General features: G+C 43.6%; 1 protein-coding gene across 2 annotated transcripts in view; it reads left to right on the top strand.

The window, feature by feature from the left end:
- The window catches only part of TCP11 (t-complex 11), a 76,235-nt gene that overhangs the window by 204 nt on the left and 53,941 nt on the right, over positions 1–22,090 (top strand). The window contains exons 2-4 of one of the 2 annotated variants that reach the window (XM_054980727.1): positions 805–950; positions 6,267–6,399; positions 8,375–8,495. In XM_054980727.1, the coding sequence (XP_054836702.1) occupies positions 812–950; positions 6,267–6,399; positions 8,375–8,495 (393 nt within the window). In that variant the 5' untranslated portion in view covers positions 805–811. The remainder of the gene's footprint in view (positions 1–804; positions 951–6,266; positions 6,400–8,374; positions 8,496–22,090) is intronic. The other variant, XM_054980728.1, reaches the window with a different exon arrangement.

The raw sequence follows: 22,090 nt of genomic DNA, 5'->3' as shown, positions 1-22,090 counted from the left end.
CCCCCCCCCCTTGAATTACTCAAATTCAGATAGGTCACTCAATAGCTGGAACAGGAACTACTGACGGAGGAGAGGTTTTAAATATGCCCCTTTCAGTAAACCACCTTATACTTTTAAGAGTGAAGTGACAGATGGAATTCAACAAGTGCATCACCATGATGGTGTACCTCTTGAATATCCAACCGACGTCTAGCGTAAACACACAGGGTTACTGTTGGAGGGACAGGATTGCAATACCAATGGGGAGTCAGAAGAAATTATACTTTTAGGAATTCCATGAAGGAGCTAAACTCCATAAATGTGGCGTCTCCGTTGGTAACTGACTGGCTTACATTCTTTATGATCATTTGCCTTTAGTGTGCATTCTATAGGTGGCTCCTCTGTGAGATGTCTTAAGACTCCTGTTGCATTTTTTAAAAGTTTTGCCCTGATCCACTTGACTTCTTTTGGGTGTAGGGTAAGTCATTGAATGTGTGTTATATCTGGTGAAATAAAAATGGGCAGGGGATGTAGGGTAGGTTTATGTGAAGATCTGCCAGACAAAGAATAAATATTGTCAAGAGAACCGTTACAACATGCATAGATTTACGCAACATTCCTCCTTTAAAAAATAGAGGGAAAAGCCTAGGGCAAATGAACAGGTGGTGATGAAAGGATCACCATTTTTTTCCTAGGTAGATACAAGCTTTCATTATGTCAAACCCTTCAGTAAGGTACTGATTTGCTGCATAAAGTGCACTGCTGGGTCATGACATGGGATGTTGGCTATCACCTCTCATGCAATCAATCTGTGTCTTCTGTTAGAAACAGGATGCCTAATCGTGAAAAGACCACCTCAAGTGACCACAATGCATCTCAGAACAAAGACTGTAATTCCAAAAGAGTGAAGGAGTGTGAAGACAGTCTTGCTGGAAACGTATCCAACCTCTGTCCATCTGATCTCCCACTTTGTATGCTCAGTTCTGATTAACTACTAAAAGAATTAAGTGTTATTGTTATTTGAGATATATTTTCCTCATGTAATTTGTAGTATAATGCAAGCCTAGACAAATGTTCTATGTAAAGAAAAGGAACCTGACCAAACATTTAGAAGCTAGACTAATTTTCACCCTCCCCATGACATCACCAGGCCCCTCTGCATATAGTCATGATTTGTACACCACTAAATTCAAATTTCATTGTGAAAATTACATTTCTCTGCTACACGTCATGTCTACTAAATCTGGCTTTGACCTCAAAATTTGAAATCCAAAGTTTTAAAATCAAATTTGGGACACGTGTGCCAAAAATCCACCAGATGTAATTCATTTAAGCAAATGTTCCTGATAAAAAGATATTTTTTACTCCAAAGACACACCCAGGGCCTGGAGATGTGTGTGTATTACTCAGATAAGCCTCTGACCAGATTTCCCTCTCAGATTAGAGATGTAAAATTTCCAGAAATTTTGAAGCCATTGGGGGGGGGGCTTTTTCCCCAGGAAAACGTTTTGCCAGATGTGATGAAAAAGATTGAAATATATGCAAAATTTAATTTCCTATAACATGATACCTATTTTTTTGATTTAACAAAATGAAATCCACTTTTTATAATTTAGCCAGCATATAAAATTGTACAATTTGACATATTTGTGGAATTTAAAAGTATAAACAGCTTTGTTTTCTATAAGAAAAATTAAAGCCTGCCTAGTACTAGAGAAACAGTTGCAAACTGGTGCTGCTTATGCTATCATAATACGTCTTTTTAATTTTTGCCATCTGAGTAGAAAAAATGGAAGTAGAAAACAAATTATGTAATAAACAAAAAAAAGCATATTATTTGGACAGAAACTCTCCGAATCACAGGTTTGGATAATAAGTTAAACTTTGAAACATTGAAAATACTCTTTAATAATGCATTGTCATTTTAAAAATGTAGATTTTGGCAACAATTAATATGCTATAGTGTGTTTGATGCCAAAATCTACATTTTAAAAATCATGAAAATATTGTATATGTCTACAGTATAAGTTTTTTGGAAGGGTGCTCCCCAAAATTTCCTAATTTCCTAACCTCTCGCCAGGTTTTGTCAATGAACTTCCGTAGCTCTGCCCGCTCCCCAGGGCTCATGGAGTATAGCTTCCCCTTTGGCAGCTTCTGCCTGGGGATCAGTTCAATGGCACAGTCTGTTGTCCTATGGGGCAGGAGCTCGTCTGCTTCCTTTTCATCAAACACTTGACTCAAGTCCCAATACTCAGGGGGGATCTAATCCCTCTCCTCTTTGGTCAACAGAACAGCCTCTGGGATAGGAGGGGCCGCTTTTCCCCACTCCTCGTTCTACAAATGGCTGTGACACTCTTCCCCTGGGTTCTCTGGCCCTCCAACGTACATACGGATCATGATCTCATAGCCAGCGCACTCCCAACACTAAGGGAAATTTAGTAGCTGCATTAACTATAAATGCTCGGGTCTCCCAATGTCTTTCCATCCCCAGGGGAGTAAGTTCAGTCTCATAACTGGGAGGAATCCCTTTCATTCGACACCCATCCATTTGCTCAAACACAATGGGATGGGCGGGTTTTCTCACCTCCAACCCCAGTTCTGTTACCAATGCAGGGGCAATTAAGTCTAGTACATTCCAAGTCAATTAGAGCTCTTACTCGGATATGTGTCCCTCTCCGAAGGTTCAGTAGGGTAACAGGCTAATAGAACAGGGCCCCTTTGGGTCTCACCTCTTTAGGTGCTGGTTCCTTTGCGACCTGCTGGCTGGACCTCCTCACAGCAGGTTGTCCTTATTTCCCGCTGGCTGGCTCTTGACCTCCTCAGCTCTAGATGGGTCTCCACTGGATGACTCTGATTCCTCCTCCAACTTCAAGCCGGTAGCTGCTTGGCCTCCAGGCTGTGTCAGCTTCTTAGTGGTCCTTGAGGGTCTTGACGAACCCATTTGGGCTGTGCGTCCTCTCTCTAGGGCTTCTGCTCTCTGCCCTGGACCACTGGCTGCAAAATGACCCGGTCCCTCACACTGCAAGCAGAGGCCCCGTTTAAGGCAGAGGGCTTGCCCTGTTGCCGGGAGGAGGCTCCTGGAGCGTTTTTGTTGGACATGGCACTGGATACTGTATAACATTAAAAAAGAAATAACTTTATTTAACAAGCAGGGATTGAGTAAGTATATTGGAATGTTTCCAGCCCGTAGAGGTGTTCGATGTATTGTCGAAGGCTTTCACGGCCGGAGAACGATGGTTGTTGTGGGTTTTCCGGGCTGTATTGCCGTGGTCTTGGCATTGTAGTTCCTGACGTTTCGCCAGCAGCTGTGGCTGGCATCTTCAGAGGTGTAGCACCAAAAGACAGAGATCTCTCAGTGTCACTGTGACATTGAGAGATCTCTGTCTTTTGGTGCTACACCTCTGAAGATGCCAGCCACAGCTGCTGGTGAAATGTCAGGAACTACAATGCCAAGACCACGGCAATACAGCCCGGAAAACCCACAACAACCATGAGTAAGTATAGTCAGGGGATGGGAATGCAGAGGTAAAATTTTGTTGGTGTTACGGAATACACTTCGTATAACAGGCAAAATAGTATTCTTTAAGCTTATTTTCATATATTCTTGATTCTTAATGTTGAGAGGTGTTTTACTTAATAATTTAGGTACAGCAACAATGTATTTTCAAGAAGTTTCCTATGATAGTTCTGGTTTTCTGTAATTAGTGCACCTAACTTGCTCCTTTCTTGAAACTAGAGGGTATTTCTGTCTCCTGAGTAGGCTAAATCTGTTTTCCCTTCACAGCAGACCTGGAGTCCTCCTCAGAGCCAAACCCCCTTCGAAACTGGGCCAGAATTAATCTTCTTCTCCTCAGAAGATATAACCCCTCTTCTTTTTGGCTTGAAAGAGAGTCTCAAACCACTACCCAATCACTCTCGCCGAAACACACTCCCAGTTCTCTGGTGCCTGTGTAAAATGTACTTCAGCTTATGCTGACACTTAGACTTTGAACTCTTAGACAGAATTCTTCCTAAGCCAGTTGACAAGAGGCACACTAGGGAGATATCACTGAAACAGAAAAAGGAGGTTCTCCCTATAAACTATCAATCTTGAACCCAATAATTGTAAACAATTTTAATAAAGTGCTAACAGTGAATAAAGTGCAAGATGCTACTAGTAAATATATATAATACAATCCATACAGAATATACAAATGATTCTAATCAATATATACAATTCAATCAGTCAATAAATATTCAACAATAAATAACAGCCAATAATCAACAATCCTCATCATTCCATAAATATCATTGTAAATAAAGCACAACCAGAGTACAAATCATTAGCATGTCGATGGTCCATACATAATCAAACGTACATTCTGTGTAAGATGACAACAGAAACCAGTCCTTATCCCACAGTTAAAGGTATCTGTAATCTGTAAGTGATATCTTTGCCAGGTTCTCAGGAATATTGACTGATTGAATTGTATATATTGATTAGAATCATTTGTATATTCTGTATAGATTGCATCGTATATATTTACTAGTAGCATCTTGTACTTTATTCACTGTTAGCACTTTATTAAAATTGTTTACAATTATTGGGTTCAAGATTGATAGTTTATAGGGAGAACCTCCTTTTTCTGTTTCAGAGTTCTTCCTAAGGACAGTAGTACTACAGATAAGGCAAAGGAGTCTTCTCCCTTCACTCTAAAGGTGAACTTGTCTGACTTTTCTTGTTCGACTCCCTGACTCCAAATCCTGTCAGAAAACCAACTGACTACTTTCAGACTGGTTCTAACTGACCAGTCAGAGCAGAGGGAGCAGACTGTCCCTCGAGCTCTCCATTCTAGGGAATAGTTAACCCTTCTCCTACCAGCTCTCTGATTTAGCTGCACTTTGGAAACCTGCTGTTAAGTGAAGTCTGTCACAGCTGGCTTTCCCCCAAGCAGAGCAAGTGACTGCTAATTTCACAAAATCTCTTGGTGTGTGGTTGCATTTGTGGTTGTTTGGGATTGCAGCTATAGAGTTGTTAGTGTAGAGCATCAGTTTTGTTTTGTTGTGCATTTCTCTCCCATTTGCGTCATTCTTGTTGCGAAGGGAGTTGTGCAAATGCTCTGATTCACCTTTTTTATCATTGCTTCTCTAGTGTATCCCCGCTGTTCTATTAAAAGCCATAGCAACCACGAATCACTTTCATTTTATTTTCTAACTTAAGCTGTCTTTTTCATGATTTTTACAATCTCCATTCCATGAGACAGTTCTCTTGATCACCTTTTCATTCATTATACCTGACTTGGTTGTTGTTGGAATGAAATGGAGAGGGTGATCCAAGACCGCATGATGCTGCTTGGTTTAACTCTTTGTTTGGCAGGATGCTTTTTGTAAAAGTGGAGTTATTCCACTTTTACAAGTGGAGTAACATTTGTACCTGGCAACAGAGGTGTTTCTCCCCTTTCCCTGTTCAGACTGTTAAACAATCCCTGATAAAGCATTTTACATGTTGCTTTTCTAGAGTACATGAACACATTTGAATTGTGTATTACAGTCGTCCTTTCCCTGTTTCTTTTATACCTCCTCCATCCATAATTGTTGCAAACACTCAAAAACTTCTAGCTGTGTGAAATGACACCCCCAACCCTCATAAACCTATGTGTGTGTTCCTTTGTCATGTTGTCAGCTGTAGGTCGTGTTAATGGGGAAACTAAAAAGTGAGCGAGCAGGCGGGGAGATGTGAGCCCCAATGCCTGGCCAGTCTTCCTGCTCTGCTGCCCTGCTGCAAAGCAGCCCCAGAGTGGCTGTTTCTGGTGGAGTGAGCCTAGGTGGCAGTGATTGGCAAAAAGCAAGCAAGCTGCCCTCCCCTTCCCATCCACATGTGGAAAGATGAGGAGCAACATGAGATGCCATCCCCCAGTCTCAGAGAACCTGAGATAAACTCATGCCTATCTGTACACAGGACTGAGGGGTGTGTGACTATGTGAGCAAGTGCACAGATGGCTAATAGGAAAAAAAACATGTATGTTTGCACTCTTGCACAAACTCGCATAACTTGTATGATGTGGTTCCCCTCAGAGTCTTCCAGCCATGCAAAGCAGCTGGAACTGCAAACACAGAGATGCGTGTGCATGAGCACAAACCAAGTCACAATATATGGGCTGCTGGGCAGTGACTGGCTTAGCATTTTACAAGTTGTACATGCATACTTTAATCAATCCTACACAAATAAAACAGTTGAATTTTCCCCTCTCGGATATATTCATGTCACTTTTGATACAAAAATCCCATTCTGTTTTATTTTTATGTAGCTAGTCCTCCCCAAATCCTTTCCATGTCAGAGCTCCTGGAGGCAGCTAATGAAGTTTCAAAAATGACCATAGCACATGAAATTATAGTAAACCATGACTTCAAATTGCAAGAGACGAACTTCTTGTCGAACAGGTAGGTTTCTCCCATGTCCCAACCATTTTCCAGTTATAAATATTAGCTGTTTGAACTCTTAAGCTTTTTGATGTATAGGAAGAAAGCCAAAATGTTTTTGTATAATCTTAAGCTTTTGCCCTTGATGAATGAGTAGCATTGGTGAATATTTGCTAAACCACTTTCCCCCATGTAGCTGAACTTAAATTCAGCTCATATAAGACAGCTATGGCCATTTCCACACAGGCCCATGTTAGATGTTAGGAAGAGGGTTTATTTCCTGCTTCCCCACAGCATTGTGGTGATAACAAGGCAATATGTAAACATACTTTGTAATATTATGGTTTCATGGGGATGGAAGCAATAGCAGTTCCTCCTATCAGATACTAATTTAGGATCACTCAGCACAAGAAATATTCCTAACATTGATACTGTACAAATTGTGAAATATATGCAGGTTCTCTATGAGTCTCCTTCTTGGTGGGGGCCACATTTTGGCCTTCCACTGTTTTGCAAGGTCACCTGCAATGGTTTCCCCAGGTCTCAGGTGTGGGAAAATGTCCAAGTTGCGTCACCTATTGTGGCTTTCTTTTCCCTGGAAGGCTGCCCTGCAGGTCAGGGGCCAGCATCTCCTCTCTCCTCCCTGACCTGGTTCTGGAGGTCCCTTCTATTCCCTCTGGTCCAGCTCCATAGTCTGGATCCTGTGCTGATGGCTTGTCCCATTACCTGGATCAGAAGCTGCGACACCATTTGTCCAAGCTCTGCACCCCACCCCTACTTGCTCTCTGTCTGTACCCCGTTGGACAATGGTGCAAGAGTAATTCTTCAGTGTTCCATTGATTCTGGGTTGATTCTTGTTTGGGTTGTTAGTGCCGTTGGGATTATCTTGTGGGCCATAGGTTTCTGGCCTCTCTCTGGCTCTGGTATTGCCCACTTCTTCTGAGATGAGCTCATCATAGCTGATCCTTCCCTGCCTGTTGCAAGGTCCCTTGGGATTGCTCTGTATACTGGCAGAGCTTCCCTAGTAGTTGCAGCACCAGATGATGATGATTCCCTGGCATCATATTCTCCACTATGGGGGAAGCCAGCTTCTAGGCCTGTCCTCATCCTGTGTCTGCCCCCAGAGCTCAGCTGTGGCTTCAGCTGCTGTTGTGGTTGGTAAGTGGGGCTTCCAGTGGCCTTGTGACCTGCCGGGTGGGGTGGGGGACTAGTTCCTTTGTGCTGTGCACTGCATCTGGAGTGGCTTCTGATCCTGGATACTCTCCAACAATACTATACAAATTGTATACATTTTTTTTCTTGTGCAGAAATGATGTTTCCACAAACCTTCCTATCCTAAACCAGTTTTGTAATCTGCTACACAGCTGCTTAACCGGAAGAGTATAGAAATGAGCTCTGTTCTGTGTTCACATAATACTACTATGACCACATATAAGGTGTATTTTCTATTCTGGTTTTAAGAATGACTAAAAGCAAAATATCCTGATCCACAAGTACTACTGGCATAAGCAATAAGTACCACTGGCAAAGGTAGCTGCGTCTGTGACTTGTTCACTATCAGACTTCAGTTCTCATACTTCCATACAGGGATTTTTATGTGCATGGAAAACAGGAAACCCCCTATTAGAAGGGTAGAAGCTGTTTGGCTGCATCTGCATGGGTCTGTGAAAATGTCCCTGCCATGGCAGCACCTGCAACATGCACCTACCGCCCCATACCTCTTTCTGTTGTAGCCACCCTCTCCTTTCTTCCTCCTTTTCCCTAGTTGAACCTACTCAAAAACACATGTGGTGAAAATTTTGCTATGACCCCTCTCCCCAGGCATTTTCACAGTCCTGTGTAGAACAGCCTCAGAGAATTAGTAATTAGAGCATGTTGCTTTCATGATGGGGAAGGTTTTAATACATTCTGAACATATTTAGAAGTGCAACAGGACTTTTTCTATTACAAACTAGGTTAAAAAATTTTAATCACAATTGCTTTTGATATACTACAGTTTGGAAGGCAGAGTGAAGGAGGCACTGCACAAAGCTTTTTGGGACAGTCTGAGAGAAGAGCTCTCCAAAACACCACCAGACTATTCCCATGCTATTAGACTAATACAAGAAATCAAAGAGGTAAGTTATAATTGGAAAAATGTCATTACTAATTCTTTACACCCTGAGTTTGTAAAGAGTATGCCATTATCTTTTAGTGAGGGCATACTTGCAAGAGATAATTAATTATCCATTTTCTGTGCAGTCCAACATGGGACTGCGCATGCACATACTTGCCGATTGATGCAGTTTTAAAGCTTAAGTCCGCTGAGGGCGCATGTCTCTCCAGTGTACATATGCAGTGTTTCCCGCCAAACACACCACCAGGAGATGGTGGCCCTTCACCCTCAGTTCCTTCTTCGCTGCCAACCGAGAAGGTTCTTGCTCATCCACTTGTGTCTACGAGAACAGAAAGAAAACTGTAAGAGAGCCTGTAAAATGGCAGGAAAAGCTCTATTTAAGAGGTGCACCATGTGTGCTACAAAATGACTAAAATGGACAGGCACTCCGTTTGTCTAGAATGTTTGGGGGAAGGGCATAATGTTCAGGCCGGTGAACACTGCCACAAGTTTATCCCCAAGGCCAGGGCTGAGAGACCACCAGGCTTTGGCAGAGAAAGCAATGAAAGCTTCTGATCTCCCTAAAACTATCTTCCCTTCTTCTTCGGGAAGCGGGGATCATCCCACAACCCCAAGCCTGGCATCGACTCTGACGGCTAAGTCACCCGCATGAATCCAATGCCTGTTGACCCACTTGACTGCCTCGGGCCCAACAACTGTAGATCCGATTCAGAGTTGGCACTGACATCAAATACTCGAGATCCAGAGTCTCACTGAAATTCCCCGGATCTGACAACAGCCTTCGAAGTCACCATCAAGATTAGAGCCAATGTTGGTCCTGTCTGCCAAACCGAAGAAAAGGCGTCTGGAACGACCTGGAGCCAGTGCGTCAGATCCAAAGGGCTCAGATCCGAAAAGCTCGGACCTCACAGGATCGGATCCGAAAGGCTCGTATCGCTCAAAGATGCCCAAAGAGTTCTTGGGGCCTCCAAAAGAGAAGGCAAAGAGCAAGATGAAGCATAGAAAGGCATGCCTGGAACTGATCAACCCCATTGTCATCGATAGACCTTGGACACCATTGCTTCATTCCAGATCCCCCTCCTACCATTCCTCTGCTGAGGATAGAGAACTAGAAGAAGGAATCACATCAGATTTGCCCTGGAGGAGAAGTGATGATGACAAGCAGCCCTGCTGCTCTCATTCCTGCCAGACTTGGCCACACTGCACTCTACTGTCAAGATACGGACTCGAGCTGAGTGAGCCATATTGCACACATTCCATAGCATCCAGATTCAAGACCTTTGAGCAGTCAAGAGAATCTCGGATGCCCTGTGAGATTCCAGGAACTTCCATGTCCTATCAACTTTCCCAATCTGACCAGGAAGGGAGTCCAAGTCCAGCATCTGACCCCTCACCAGGTGAAGCGGTGATGGGAACAGGACAGGTCTCCCCCATGGAGGACCATTACCTATATACTGAACAAATGCTAAGAATGGCACGTTCAGAGGTATCAGCTGTGGATCCCAAGCCGAAGGATAAGATCCTACAACATCTCTACTCAGGGAACCTGTCTAACATGGCATTCTCAATTATTGAAGGGTTTATTGAGTTGATCAATGCGATGTGCAAAAACCCACTTTGACTCCACTTCCAAAAAATCTGAAGGTTTTTAGAAGACGGGAATATATCTGTGCATTCCTATTTAGCCATCCACCTCCATCATCTTTAGTGACAAGACAGAGGCAGGGTTCTCATACTGATCCAGCAGATAAGGAAAGCAGGAAGCTTGACACCCTGGGCAGAAAATTCTATTCATCCTCTGCCCTGAATATTAAGATAGCCAACTACACAGCTATCATGGGGGCTTATCAAATGTTCCTTTAGAACCGAATGGCAACCTTTATGGAGAAACTCCTCAATGACCAGAAGACACTGCCCAAAGTGATTCTGGAGGAAGCCCAGAAGCTGTCAAAACAGCAAGTCAATGCAGGGCAAAACTTGGCCAACACTTCAGCCAGGGCTCTGGCATCATCTGTACTGCTCAGGAGGCATGCGTGTTTGCGTACTACAGCACTACCATTGGAGACAAGGAACAAAACAGAAGACCTCCCCTTTGAGGGATCAACTTATTTTCCTCCAAAACCAATGACTAGCTTTCATAGAAAAGAAAAGATAGACAGACAGCTTGCTCTTACAGCATATTTCCACCAAAACAACAACCGACCCAATGGTACCAACAGCCCACAGCAGCCATATAAAGGCAAGCCATATCGCTACTAGGGGGTGCACTTTGAGTTTCTGATTCAGGAAAAATACCCAAATTGGACCCGATTCGCAAAGATTCAGAATTTCTGAAATGGCCCCAGCGTACTGGGGCCATTTCAGAAACACCAAATCAAAGATTCCCGAAGCTATTTGTGTAGCTTCGGGAAGCTTCGGGTCAAGGGGTTGAAATGTCCCTCCTCATACTGGTGCACAGTGGGAGGGAGGGGGACATTTAAACCGCCGATCAGCTTTTTGTCGTGGGTTTCTCTGACAAGCGGCTGAGTGCTACCTGCTGGGGTGAAATGCCCTTCTCTCTGCTGCTGTGCAGCAGCAGGGAGAGCAGCATTTCACCGCCGACTCAACCGCTTGTCAGGAAGTTTAAAGGGCCTTCCGTGCCTGCTGGAGGGGGGGGTAGTTTAAAGGGAAAAACGTTCCCCACACCACTTGCAAGTTCACCAAGGAAAGGTGGTGTTGAGGCCTGATCTCAAGTTTAGACCAAAGGTTGCGAACCAGTTCTGTTTATCCCAAGACATTATACTTCCAGTGTTTTTTTCCTACACCTTCTACGAATTCAGGAAAAGACTTACATACACTAGATGTGCGCAGAGCTTTACTTTTCTATCTGCACCATACACCAGTCTTTAGAAAGGACAAACAACGTTTTGTGTGTTATGCAGGCCCTAGGAAAGGGAAAGTTGCTACATCACAATTGATAGCAATATGGTGACACTTACCATTAAGAATTGTTACACAACAGCCAACTTACCATGCCCATTAGAAGTGAAGGCACATTCCACAAGATCCCAGGCTTCTTCTGCACCATCTACTATACCCACAGGGCTCATTTCGAGGGGGAACGCGCCGGAACGCAGTTCCGGCAGTTCCCCAAAGTGGTCACATGTCAGGTGGCCCCGCCCACCTGACTCTTGGCCATTTGGGGCCTGTTTCGGCCTGAATCAGGCCTCTGACAGGTGGTGAATCCCTCTCCCACTCAGCAGCAGCCTGATCCTGACCATTTTGTTCCCCTTTTCAACCATTTTCAGACCCTTTTTGCCATTTGGGGCCCAATTTCGGCCCTGAATGGCCAGGATTGGGTCCAAAACAGCCAGAATAGGTGATGTCAGGGGGTGTGGCATATGCAAATCAGTTATACCAATGACACACTTCTGGTGATGGCAAGAGGCGTGGCATATGCTGATGAATTATGCTAATGAGTTCCTCCAGCTCTTTTTCTACGAAATGACCGCTCCCAAATATTTATTTAAATAGCCTATGCCTGGACTATTTTAATGACTTTTTAAAGATTATTATTGATTTTATGGTTTTGTGATTAATTCACTGTTTTATGTATGTTGTTAGCCACCCTGAGCCCATTTGTGGGGAGGGTGGGGTATAAATCAAATAAATAAATAATGTATGAGGGGGGTCCCTCTGTGGGATATCTGCAATGCAGCTACATGGTCTTCATCAGATACGTTCGTGAAGTACTATACCATGGATGCGATGGAGAGGAGAGAATCAGCTGTTGGACAGGCTGTACTCCATTAATTTTTCCGGTGAAGAACACACCCACCTCCAGAGTAAGGAGCTTGCAAGTCTCCCATGTGGGACTGCACAGAAGACGGACAATGAAAATAGAGTTGCACTTAACATAACTGTTGTTCATTGACGTCTTCTGTGCAAGCACACATACCCTCCTTCCTGCCGCATTGTGCTTCTTCAACACTTACCTTGGGAGGCTAGTGGCTCAGGAGAAACTGAGGGTGAGGGGGCGTTGTCTCCCTATGGTATGTTCGGCAGGAAATGCTGCGCATGTGCACCAGAGTGATATGCGCCCCCAGCAGACTTAAGCTTTAAAACTTCACCAATTGGCAGGCTTGTGCATGTGCAGTCCCATGTGTGCCTGCACAGAAGACGTCAATGAACAACAGTGCAACTCTGTTTTCTTCCACTCACTCTGTAAGACAGTGCTGTGTAAATTAATGAAGCCATTCTAGTTCCTGTGGGAGAAATTCCATAGGTCATACCATATCTTGTTGTCTGCTTTATGGCAACAGAACATTTTTTGAGGTTCAGGTCTTCTCAGGTATCCTGCAAACTGTTTTCTTCTTCCCTCCTCAGCCAGTTAGAGAATGAGTTGACAATATCAAAAGTGGCTTTTAAAAGACTGTTGCCTTATGGCTCGTTTCTGATGTGACAGGAAAAAAGACAGCAGGATGTCCCTCAACGGACTCTGGAGGGAACTGCAGCAGGACCAGCTTTCAGTGGCTCCACCATTGGTCCTTGCATCCCCCCCAAACTCTTCAGTGGCTTCAATTGTATCTGCCTCTCCCCTGGCAGATTGCAGTGGTATCACCTCTGATAATGCTACAACAGGCCCTAGTTAAGAACAAGTCTATCCTGGACACACTGTCAGGGAGGTTAAATGGAACAATGCCTTGCCACTAGCCCAGTACTCCTTATCCCTAATCCTTGATGTTGTTTCTGCCTCTCTGCTTTATTTATTTGTATCCCACTTTTTTCCCCAAAGGGACAAAAAGTGTCATAATGGGGAAAAAAGCTATATAAACCAACCAATGAACATCAAAACAATAGAATCAAGTGCATCACAGGCTGTTCCTTGACTCATTGGCTGGCTTGTCTGAAAATATAGGCTGAAAGTTCTTTAGCTTGCACTGCTGCCTATGCCAAAGTATTATGAAGTAACTGAATCATGAAGGAGAAAAACAGTCCTCAACAAAGATGTTAAACAGCTGGCAAGGATGGTCCTCCTCCTCCCCTCCTTCTCTGCCTGTATTTAACAGACAGTGATCAGGACATAAAAGTAGACCTTATTCAAATGCAAACATCCCCTTTCACTCAGGCCAGCCTAGCTAGGGATCAAAAGGAGGAGAAACCCTGGAAATGAATAACAACAACAACAACATTCGATTTATATACTGCCCTTCAGGACAACGCCCATTTAGAGCAGTTTACAAATTATGTTGTTATTATCCCCACAACAATCACCCTGTGAGGTGAGTGGGGCTGAGAGAGCGCCAAGAGAGCTGTAACTGACTCAAGGTCACCCAGCTGGCTTCAAGTGGAAGAGTGGGGAATCAAACCCAGTTCTTCTGATTAGAGTCCCACCACTCTTAACCACTACACCAAACTGGCTCTCTGAACCATGTTTAACCTCCTCCACTTTTGTCTGGGAATTGCTTGACTTTATGCTCTGTAAGAGTTACTTGGCCATTCAGGACATGGAAGCATTGAATAATGGGTCTGCTACTAATCTTACTTCTAGAAGGGTTAGTCATACATCTGGACAACCTGACATATGCCCTTTTCACACAGCCTTTGTAAACCATTTTAGCTGCTGGTTGCCAGTGTTTTTTTCATGCCATTTCAGAGACAACCAGTTTGGCTGCTAGTTGCTAACAGATTTTTTTAACCTTTTCAGATAAAGGCATTGTGTCCCGTTTTCAATATGGGACTGAGCAGGGTTTTTTAATACTGTGAGTGGAAACACACGAGACGAATTACATGTGAAGAGCACGGGTTGGATTGTGCAAGCTTCCCTGGGAGTGGTGGTCTTACCCCCCCCCTCCATGCTCCTGGAGGAAAACTGAGCCGAGTGGATTTTCTTACAAAAGATAGCTGCTCGACTGGAGAGATTTTATCTTTCAAAAATCCACTTGCTTTGGTTTTCCTTGAGGAGCTCAGAGATGGAGCACAGGGAGGATCCGCATTGCAATTCCCTGCTGGAAAAAGAAGATTGGGAGGGACTGAGTTTCTCTCTTGCAAAACACCTTGGCTTTTTTCTTGCCTCTTGTTATGTCGTTTCCCACCCCCCATCCCCATCCTGAGCTCCTGGGGGATTTTTGAAGGAGAGAAAGGGAGAGAGAGTATGTGTGTGAGACAAAGTCCCTCCTGTTGCAATTCTCCCCAGCTGAGAATCACATTGAGCAGCTGTTTTTTTTTTTAAACTACATTTCCCAGGGATCCTTGCAGAATCTGACACGCGCCCGTGTGTCTCGTGTGGTTCCGCCCTGTTTTTCCCATTTTCAAGTTTTCAATGCATTTTCCATTCATTGCAGGGTACTGTTTGAAATATTAGTACTGTTTGACTGTTTCCCATTGGTGATGAGTGATACCCCTCCTGGTTGCTCACTCGAATGCAAGAAACATCACTCACCATATTTGACCGTCCAGAATGTTCCACCTCTGAACCACCTGTTTAAAAGCTGAAAAGTGAACTTAAACAACAAAATTGGTCAGCATCTGCTATTTGGAGTAAGCATAGGCGCTGTCTGGCCTAGGCTCCAACCATTATTATAGAGCGGGAGGTCACTAAAACGGCTCAAACTGCTTCACCACCTCACACTCCATCTTTCCAGGGAGATGGGGGGAATATATTTCATTAGATGACTTTACTGCTCCAAGCTACCCATGGATCCAGTTGTGGTTCTACAGTTGTCCAGGCGCCTCTCCAATACATGGATCATCATCAACTGCCTTCTGTCTTCTCATCCCACAGGCAGCAGCCTCCTCACTGGCCCCACATTTGTGTGTGTCTTGGTCTGCAGTTCTAACACCAGCACTCGTAAATAGCTGGCAGAACCTTATAAACTGGCTACAATCTGCTCCTGCATTCCCAAAATTACAGGGGTCTCATCTGGTTCTGATTTCTTTGGCCGTGGATTGTTCATTGATGGCCATCTGACTGCTTTCAGCACTGCATCTGGTTCCAACTTCTTCGGTTCCAGTGACCTCAATTCCAGGAGCTTCATCTATACCGACTCATTGGTTCCAACTTCATTTGTCTCCCATCTCTGATTCAAATGACAAGGAGAATGTGATCTCATGCTCCGATGTTGCATGTGAGTGAGCCTTGGCCCCTCCACCAGAGAAGGCTGTAGGTGATACCGCATCCTCTTCCCCCAACGTGGACTATCGCTTGCTCTTGGTACAGATGATATGTGTGGCTAGGGCATTGGAGATTGACATTTCAACTTCTAAAACATGAGAGTAAGGTTTTGCAGGCGTGTATTTTGAATCCTATTTCCAAAGCCTCCCCATCAGTGGAGGGTCTATTAAACATCACTTACAGCATGAGAGGTGGTGGAAATCCATCTTCTACTCCCCCTACTTTTCCAAAGGTCAAAACATTTACAAGCTCAAGCATCAAGCTTTGCCCCTTCCCCTTAACCACCCTTGCCCATCTTCTTTGTTAGCTGAGGGTGTGCAAGCCCGATACCATCATGGTTCTTTATCAGCTCTAGCTGACAGCGAGGGCAGAAAACTGGATGCACTAGCCACAAAATATACTTGCCTGCAGCTCTCAACTTTAAAATTACAGCCTTTCAAGCTCCTACTATTTATTTTCTCTGGGAGAGGCTCTCCATTTTTATATGCAAGATCTCCCTGATGATAGCAGAGCCCTTGTATAGGTCCTTCAAAGGAAGCTACTAAATTAGCCAAACAACAGATGACAGTGGGAAAATTTGAGGTGGATTGCTCAGCCAGATCCATGGTTTCTGCCATTTTTATCAGGTGTCACACCTGGTTATGTTCAACAGCGCTTCCTCAGGATAAAAAGAGCAAGATTGAGGCTTTTCCCTTCAAGGGCATGTTGCTGTTTTGGGAAAAAACTGACAACCTTGAGCCAAATGAAGAAAAATCACCAAACTGCAAAGTCTCTTCCCAATCACAACAACCAAGGTTCTCAAACTTACTGACATCATCTCAGAAGATGCTTTGCCTTCTTTATGTAACCCTATTCTAATATATGTACTGTATCTGAGACTCTTGAAACCTTTAACTGAAATACAAAAAATATTTTTGTTTAAAAAATATTTTTAACTGAAATACAAAAAATATTTTAACTGAAATACAAAAAATATTTTTCTAGTAAGTTTATCATGGCTTAGTTTTCTTTGTTGGTTGTGTATGATACCATGATACTCTCTTTTTCTCAGTGTCTTCGAAAAATCACCAAACTGCAAAGTCTCTTCCCAATCACAACAACCAAGGTTCTCAAACTTACTGGCATCATCTCAGAAGGTATCCCTACTAGACATGGGCATGAACTGAAATACGAACCAAAATTCATCACGAACCGAGCCGGTTCATGGTTCACAAACCAATGGTTCATCAGAGTCTATTTCTGACGAACCAGGACGAACTTTAGACTGGTTCATTTTCGGTTCATCACTGCAGACAGCCTGGCACCAATCAATCAGTTTCCTAGGCAACTGGAAATAAGCTTTCTGCAGTAAAGGTGTGCACCGGCTGCTTTTCAGCTGATGGGAGGGGGATCCCCCATGAGCTGAAAAAAGAGCTGGCACTTGAAAGGAGCAACGCTTCTTTCCTGCAAGAAAAGTGTTGCTGCTTTCAAATGCCGGCTGGAACTTTAAAGCATTTCAGTATCTGATCTGCTTCCCATGTTTGCAGAAGTTTGATTATTCCCTGCTGGCTTTAAAAGCCAGGAAAGGGCTAAATGGCAGGTTTCCCCTTCCTCCTTTGGGGTATGCACACACTCTCTGCCACTTCCCTGCCACTTTGTTTCCAAAGGGCTGTACAAAACGTTTGTTTTTTTTTCTCTTTGCAAAGCCTGAAACATGCCTTGGAGGAAGGGGAAAGCAGCTATTTAATCCTTTCCTGGCTTTTAAAGCCAGGAGGAAAGTGTAGCAATGTTACAGTGTTGCAATGCTACAATGTTACAACGTTGCTACACTTTCTTGCCTTTGGGAAAAAAGTGTGTGTGTGTGTGTGCATATACCAAAGGAGGAAGAAAAAACAAGCCATTTAGCCATTTCCTGGCTTTTATTTTAAAAGAAAAGATAGAAATGACGCTAGGATGTACATAGAAACTTATATAAAATTCAAAGCACCACATTTGAAAGTTACATTTGAGCTGCAATAGAAAAGTATGTTTGAAATATGTAACAACACAACTAGCTTATATAATAGTTCTCTTTTCCTCTCCCTGACTGCTTATACCCAAACTTTAATATCAATAATTTTAAATCAGTCATCACTTCCATATTTTGTCTATATCATGATTACCTTAATTTATCTTAGTTTCAACCCATGTAATCAAAGAAATCTTACCATTTTTTCCAAAATTCCAATATCGTCCCATTTCTGTGTGGTGTTGCAGTAGAATTTTATAGATTTTTCTTTTTTAAATGCTTCTGGTCACCGCTTATCAGTAATGCATTTTTTTTCTTTTAATCTGCCACTTTCTTTGAGAGTTTGTTCTTTGAGCTTTGATACTATTTGATGATTCATCAACCATGGAATATTTTCCCCTTGACCTTGAATTTCTTGCCAAGTTTTCACATTACCTTGCTTAGCTGTCATAAATTCGTAACAAAACTGGTCATTTCTATTTCTAGTGGTAGCATCACAGTAAGCATTTATAGGCAATATCAATGGCGAAATTGGTGGGCTCAATCTATTTCTGCATTGAAATCATATCTTAAGTAGTCAGTCTCTTACTATATGAACACTGTCTTACTTTGGAATGGATTGTAGTGGTTTCTTAAGCCATAAGTAGTTACGAATGCTCTCTTTAGCATCAGTTGTCTCCAATTTAATGTATCTTCTACTTGGATTTATAATCCAGTCAGTTATGCAAATTAATGCCGCTGCCTGGTGGGACAATTTAATATTCAGTACTGCCAATTTTCCTCAGTTTTTTTCATCCTGTAATACTGTCAAGCTGTGGGTAGCAGGATATGGTAGACAGGTCCCTGATACCATTGCAACAAGAAGTCCAAGCTCTTGGTTAAATGGTTTTATTCAGAAATCAAATCTTTCCATATATAAGTGCATAGAATTACTCAGAGGCAAGAAAGCATCTAAGCAGTACATGTTTCCTTGATAGGAATAGAGACTTGAGGAAAGTACAACTTTAAATACCCACTCATTTTTCCCCTCTCAACTAGACCACAGGTTTGTGCGGGAAAGGGTCTGGGAATGCATGAAAGTAAACTGTAACATTTCAGACAGTACAAGGTCACTTCTGTGAGCTTCAAAGAAAGAGATAACACAGCTGTGTTCTCAGGCTGTTAGAGAAACAAAAGTGTTGGTTAGAGCAAGTATTTGTAAAATGAAATCAAGGCACAGCATTAGCAATGGTTCAACACCTAGAGTAATGGCTTGGATGTAGGGGTACAGACATGACATTTCTGCCTCCCTAAAAATTGCCTTCCTGCTCAGGGGCCAGGTTTGTCAGGATAACGTTTATGAAATTAGTTTTGGAGCATTTACATGAGGTTGCTCTACCCTTTCTCTGAAAGATTCATCAAAGCCCTTCCACCTGATTAAGTAAAAAAGTTTATTGTGTTTGACTTCGTAGTGGATCTGGCCATCCATCAGTGTTAGATGAGGAGCTCCCTTTCCTGGATGCCATTCATCTAGTGGGGGAGTTTTTTTCAGAAGGCTGAAGTGAAACGTTGGGTGGATTTGTTTTAAATTCTTTGGAAGTTCTACTTCTACAGTAACATCATTTATTACTCTTTTCACAGGAAAAGGTCATAGGTATTTTAATCCTAATTTTTTACTGGGTAGTTCTCCCTTAATGTTTTTTTGTGAAGATGTACACAAAATCTGGTTGCAGTTTCCATTGTTCAGAACGTTTTCTGTCAGCAAATTTTTTATAGTCCTCTTTAGCTTTCTTTAAAGTCTCTTGTATCACTTCCCATTGAGAAGTTAAGTTGGTCCACCATTCTCCTAAATCTCCAGGTTTTTGGTAACCTGGGGTTGTAGCAAAAGGCACAGCATTCCCCTCATATCCTTGGGCTATTTTGAAAGGAGAAACCCCTGTAGAGCTGTGGATCGAATTGTTGTATGCATATTCAGCAAAATAAATGAAATCAATCCAGTTATAGAATCATAGAATCATAGAGTTGGAAGGGGCCATACAAACCATCTAGTCCAACCCCCTGCCCAGTGCAGGATCAGCCTAAAGCATCTCTGACAAGTATTCATCCAGCCTCTTCTTGAAAACTGCCAGTGAGGGGGAGCTCACCACCTCCCTAGGCAGCTGATTCCACTTTTGAGCTACTCTGACCGTGAAAAAGTTTTTCCTAATATCCAGCCGGTACCTTTGTGCATGTAATTTAAGCCCATTGCTTCGGGTCCTACCCTCTGTTGCCAACTGGAACAGCTCCTTGCCCTCCTCCAAATGACAGCATTTCAAATATTTAAAGAGAGCAATCATGTCCCCCCTCAACCTCCTCTTCTTCAAACTAAACATTCCCAAGGCCCTCAGCCTTTCCTCCTAGGGCTCAGTCTCCAGACCCCTGATCATCCTCGTCGCTCTCCTCTGCACCCTCTTGATTTTGTCCACATCCTTTTTGAAGTGAGACCTCCAGAACTGCACACAATACTCCAGGTGTGGCCTGACCAAGGCAGTATAGAGAGGGGCTATGACCTCCTGCAATTTCTACGCTATGGCCCCTTTGATACAACCCAAGATTAAATTAGCCTTTTTTGGCACTGCATCACACTGACTGCTCATATTTAGTTTACAGTCCACTCTTACCCTAAGATCCCTTTCACATATACTACTGCCCAGAAGTGTATCCCCCATCCAGTATTTGTGCTTCCCATTTTTGTGGCCCAGATGTAATAATGTGCACTTGTCTTCGTTGAATTGCATCCTATTCACAGCTGCCCACTTCTCCAGAGTATTCAGGTCTTGTTGAATTTTAATTCTATCTTCTTGGGTGTTTGCTACTCCTCCCAATTTGGTATCGTCAGCAAATTTAATGATCAGCCCTTCCACTCCTTCATCCAGATCATTGATGAAAATATTGAAAAGTACCAGGCCCAAAACCGAGCCCTGCGGCACCCCACTGAACACTTCCCTTCAATCTGATGAAACGCCATTGACCACCACTCTTTGAGTGCGGTCCTCTAACCAGTTCCCTATCCACTGAACTGTCCTATAGTCCAGTCCACAGTCTTCCAGTTTGCCCATCAGAATGTCATGGGGGACCTTATCAAAAGCTTTACTGAAATCCAGATAAATCATGTCAACAGAGTTCCCCCGATCCAGTAAGCTGGTCACTCGATCAAAGAAGGAAACCAGGTTAGTCTGGCAAGATCTGTTAGGAACAAAACCATGCTGACTTCCCCAGATCACTGAGCGGCCCTTCAGATGCTTACAGATTGATCCCTTTAAAATCTGTTCTATCTTCCCAGCAACAGAAGTCAGACTGACCAGCCTGTAGTTTCCCGGGTCATCCTTCTTCCCTTTCTTAAAGATTGGGATAACATTAGCTCTTCTCCAATCTTGTGGCACATCCCCAGTCCTCCAGGAGGCCTTGAAGATGATGGACAGGGGTTCTGCAAGTTCTCTAGAAAGTTCTTTCAGCACTCTTGGGTGCACCCCATTCCGGCCCAGGGGATTTGTATTCATCCAGTGCAGCCAGATGCCTCTCCACAACCTCTTTGTCAATGTCAATTAGCCACTCAGGTGTCCTGCCACATTTTCTACTATCTCTAGATGTGCCTGAGTTCTTCAGGGAGAAAACAGAGGCAAAAAAGTCATTAAGCCTGTCTGCCTCCTTTGTGGATTCAGACACACCACATGCAGACTTGGTTCCAGGAGTGCACGTGCTCGTGAAAAGGCTGCAGCAGGACATCACTGCCAAGCTAAAGCCTCTCACAGAGAAGTCATACAGGTTGGCAACCATGTGCAACGCGTGTATTAAGGGCACTTTCACCGAGTGGGACGGGAACCTCACAAGCACCAGAGATGCCCTTTGTCTGTAGGTGAGGCATAGGCAGACCAAGAGGGGCTGCCTGTCATCAGAGGGGGCAGGCAATTTTTCAGGAGTGGACTTTCAGAGCGAATGAGGTGAGCCCTCTTTGTGGCCTGCATCCTCTGCGAGTCTGGGACCTGGGGAATAGCACTCGTCCCATAATTAGAATGAGTTAGAGCACCAGCAGGAGGAGGGTGGAACTCAGTAGCAGAAGGGATGCATCCTGCAATTTGGCCAGCCCCCCCCCCCCCGCAAGCACACACAGAGAGAATGGATCAGCATTGGATGAGTCCCTGTAGGTACAAATTTGTTCTGATAAATGTGAATAGAGGCCCCAGAAATGTTGATTGCCACTGGAATGGGAAGACAGGGAGAGACAGCCTGTTAAATTTGTTTATTCTAGTCCGTATAGGGCTTTATGGGTTAGTACCAAAACCTAGAACCTGATTTGGTACTCCACTGACAACCAGTGCAGCTGACACAGTACCGGCGTTACATGCACATACATCGGCATTCTGGTGATGACCCGCGCTGCTGCATTCTGTACCAGCTGTACGCCAGATCAGGTTCAGGGGAAGCCCAGCGTAGAGTG

Source organism: Eublepharis macularius, chromosome 5, assembly GCF_028583425.1.
Source record: "Eublepharis macularius isolate TG4126 chromosome 5, MPM_Emac_v1.0, whole genome shotgun sequence".
Lineage (NCBI taxonomy): Eukaryota > Metazoa > Chordata > Lepidosauria > Squamata > Eublepharidae > Eublepharis > Eublepharis macularius.
This window is presented reverse-complemented; position numbering and strand designations above follow the sequence as displayed.